The sequence below is a fragment of the Cornus florida genome, unplaced genomic scaffold (assembly GCF_030987335.1).
Source record: "Cornus florida cultivar Cherokee Brave unplaced genomic scaffold, ASM3098733v1 CherokeeBrave_3.0.0_Hap2_Chr05, whole genome shotgun sequence".
In the NCBI taxonomy this organism is placed as follows: Eukaryota; Viridiplantae; Streptophyta; class Magnoliopsida; order Cornales; family Cornaceae; genus Cornus; species Cornus florida.
In genome coordinates, this window is record NW_026775575.1 from 27,045,931 (window position 1) to 27,049,480 (window position 3,550).

Here is a 3,550-nt window from a genome sequence, read left to right on the forward strand (position 1 = left end):
CTTGTTTTTTTTTTTTGGCGCTTGCTTGCTTGTACAATTTCTGCTTTCATTTACATACTGCCCGTACGCATTGAAAGAGACAAAAAAAATATATATATATATATATGTTAATTAAATAAATATTATTAATTTTTATTTAATATTAATATACTAGTTATTAGTAGGTAAATTTTGTATTATTTGCCTGAGGTCTCAAATTATAGAGGGGCTCTCTCTCTCTCTCTCTCTCTCTCTCTATATATATATATATATATGTATATGCGGGTTAACATCAACACACGCGCATACATTGAATCTGGTACATCGTGCACGAGCACAAAATATTAATGGAATAGGGAACCATGTGAATCATATAATAAAAAGAAGAAATTAAACCGTACGAAGATGCCCTGAGAAGTGCACGACACTGAAAGTTGTCAACTTACTTGTCTTGGCTAGCTTGCAGATTTTGTTCATTTTTAATCAGAGATTTTGGAGAATAACTAGTACGAAAAGATTTTGAAGAGAATATATTGTTTTGAGTAAAGATTATTGATACTATCATGCATGTGTTGGAAAAGTTACGCGCAAACACGTACATAATATATGTACAAATATTAATTATACTACCATGACCTGTAATCTATTGTGCTTCTTCCATTTTCAAATTACAACATCTATAAGTAGAATATCCATAATATATATATAAATATATATATTTTCTCGAGTTTCTTTTCACGATATATATATATATATACACACACGGGCAAAACGCGCAAATATAATCGTGTTACCTCCTTGAAAACCAGTTATTTTGGGAGAATTTTCTTTTTGGCATCTGAAAAAGCAATAAAGGTAAAAGTAGATGGTTGTCAACTTTTTTTTTTTCTTTATATTCTTCCCGAAAAAGGAAGGAGAGAAAAAGAGAAATGCAATATATAATAAACAACAATTTGCAAAAAGCTGAAACCGTGGAGCTTTCTAATTCATTTATGTGATGCGAAGAAACGACCTCGCGTTCTACTTTATATTATTCTCGATTGTGTCGATCTACTGAAGTTGACATTCTCTCTTTTTCTAAGGTTGCAACTTAGAAAAACCAATTAGAGTCCAACTCGGTTTTTTAACGGCTTAGAGTTGCACTAGCGTAGAGGTGTCAGAAATCCAAGCGAAATTAAAATGAAATGTATAAATATCAAAAGTGAATTTATATATACTCTCTCTCTCTCTCTCTCTCTCTCAAACCCAAATAAGATGTGATCGATCTTGAGAATTTGAGGAAATTACTGTTTTTCTTTTCTTAATAAAATTGTCCAGAGATCCCAATGCAAAGTAAACAAAATATATTACAAAGACAATATTGATAATTAATATTCTTATTATTATTTTGTTAATGAAGAAGCTTAAAGTGTTTGTTTGAGAGGGTGTAACTTCATTATTTACATTCGTCAACACACGTACAGAAAAAAATTTGGAAGATGATACTGATCGAAACTTTTAGTGTGAAAATCCTGTCGGAATAAAATTATCGAAACTAACGAAATCAATCCAATATCTCAAAGAAAAATCCGAACTTTAACTCAGGCTCATATTGCTAAACTAAATAGGCCTCTTCACAAAGAACCATATGACGCTTTGAGAATGACATAATTTAAATTTGCTCATATTGTTCAACTGATAACATGTGATTAATTTTATACGTATGGGGAAAGAATATCTGATCAGCAGCTTCTCTCGCATAATGTTGTAGGTCCCAAGCTATATATTAATTCTTCTTCTCATTCTGGCATGGATATAGATATATATATATATATATAATGTATTTTATATGTATGGGGAAAGAATATTTGATCAGCAGCTTCTCTTGCATAATGTTGTAGGTCCCAAGCTATATCTTCTTCTCATTCTGGCGTGGATATATATACAGTGTATTTATATGGATTTTTTATTATTTTTTGTAGCTCACTCTTAAGGAAAGTTACCTCTTATAAGCATCTTATACTTAAAAAAATTAATCACATGTATATGTACTAGTCATTCTATTAGCTTTCGGCTTTGCTAAATTTGAATAAATAACCAGTTGAATAAACCCTACCATCTTTCTCCTCCTCAGCAGCTTCTCCAAATTGCATCCTATTGAAAATATATATACACACACACACAGGTTTTTAAATATAAATATACTGCCTTTCTCTGGCCACACTTGGGGTTATGAAATGATACAAATTAACCGTTTTTCAAATAAATAAATAAATTTTTTAAAAAAAAAACATTTTTTTTTTTCTTTTCTAATTTGTATGACAAGTTGAAATAAAAAATTAAAATAATTTGATCCTTTTTCACAATAAAAAAACGTACAACCCCACTCACGTACAACTTGCTATTTCAGTTCCTAATCAAACAATGATCAAACATGTTTTGGAATCTAAAAATCAATCTTTTGGGACATTTTCCCTTTCTCGTTTTTTTTTTTTTTTTTTGGCTGTTTTCTCTCTGTTCAGCAGTGTAAACCACTACCCCTAGGCGTATATATAGGGACCTCTTAACTCTTAAGTCCTTCAAAGCAAAGTATTAGCTCATCCAAAGCCTCATAGATCTCATATCGCTCCCCTCTCTCTCTCTCTCTAGATCACTCCCTTGCTGACAAACTCTTCCTTCATCATTTGTAGAGATGGTTACATTGGAGAGCTTGGTTGGTCAAAATCCTGTGGTCATCTTCAGCAAGAGCTCATGTGGCATTTGCCACTCCATTCAGCAACTGATACGCAGTTTTGGGGCGAATCCTACTGTTTACGAGCTCGACCAGCACCCAGATGGAAAGGAAATCGAAAGCAAACTGGGACGAAAACCAAGTTTACCTGTTGTGTACATAGGCCAGAAGTTGGTCGGCGGTGCCAAAGACGTGACGAGCCTCCAAGTCAGGGGCGAACTAGTCCAAGAGCTCATCCGCGCCGGAGCTATTTGGGTGTAGCTAGAATCATATAAAAAACTAAACAAAGCTCTAATACCATATGATTGCTTAGCATAAGTACGTAACAACCAGATGAGACAGTTGTAGTAAGAGTAGTTGTCATTGGGACTCTCTATAGTTTTACCAATCGAGTTCATTACTCCTTACGTTTTGGATTTTTTTTTATGTAATTTCCTTTTTATGCCTTATGAAGTTACGTACTAAATAAAATTATAGTTGGTTAAAATTATGGTTGGTGCATGTATTTTATTATGCAACGCACTTGTTAATGTTCCATCCATCACCGACTCCAACAGTTAACCTTTCGTATGTGTTGGATAAATTGACAGCCAAACCAATGTCTAACATAGATTAAAGTTAGATAAAAAATATATATTTCTTGAATGAATATAATTAAACTGATTAAGAACTGAGGAGAAAATAAGATGAATAGGAAGCAATTTAATGTTTTTTTTTATTTTTTATTTATCATAACTCAATGATTTCCAAGTGTTACATTTTATATTGGGTAAAGTGCAGAAAACCCCCCCGATATATAGACGTTGTGCAGAACTAGTCCTTATTTTTTGAAAAAGTGCATGCAAGTCAACAAAATTCAAA

At 32.5% G+C, this 3,550-nt stretch overlaps 1 protein-coding gene across 1 annotated transcript; it reads left to right on the forward strand.

The window, feature by feature from the left end:
* The first annotated feature begins 2,515 nt into the window (after nt 1-2,515).
* On the forward strand, nt 2,516-3,179 carry LOC132306212 (monothiol glutaredoxin-S6-like). Its single transcript, XM_059803531.1, has one exon. It carries the CDS (start codon nt 2,651-2,653, stop codon nt 2,948-2,950), a length of 300 nt encoding a protein of 99 aa, XP_059659514.1. The 5' UTR covers nt 2,516-2,650; the 3' UTR covers nt 2,951-3,179.
* The last annotated feature ends 371 nt before the right edge of the window (nt 3,180-3,550 follow it).

Bases quoted from the DNA above. Each gene is read 5' to 3' on its own strand.
- LOC132306212 (XM_059803531.1), top strand. From the start codon at position 2,651: ATGGTTACATTGGAGAGCTTGGTTGGTCAAAATCCTGTGGTCATCTTC.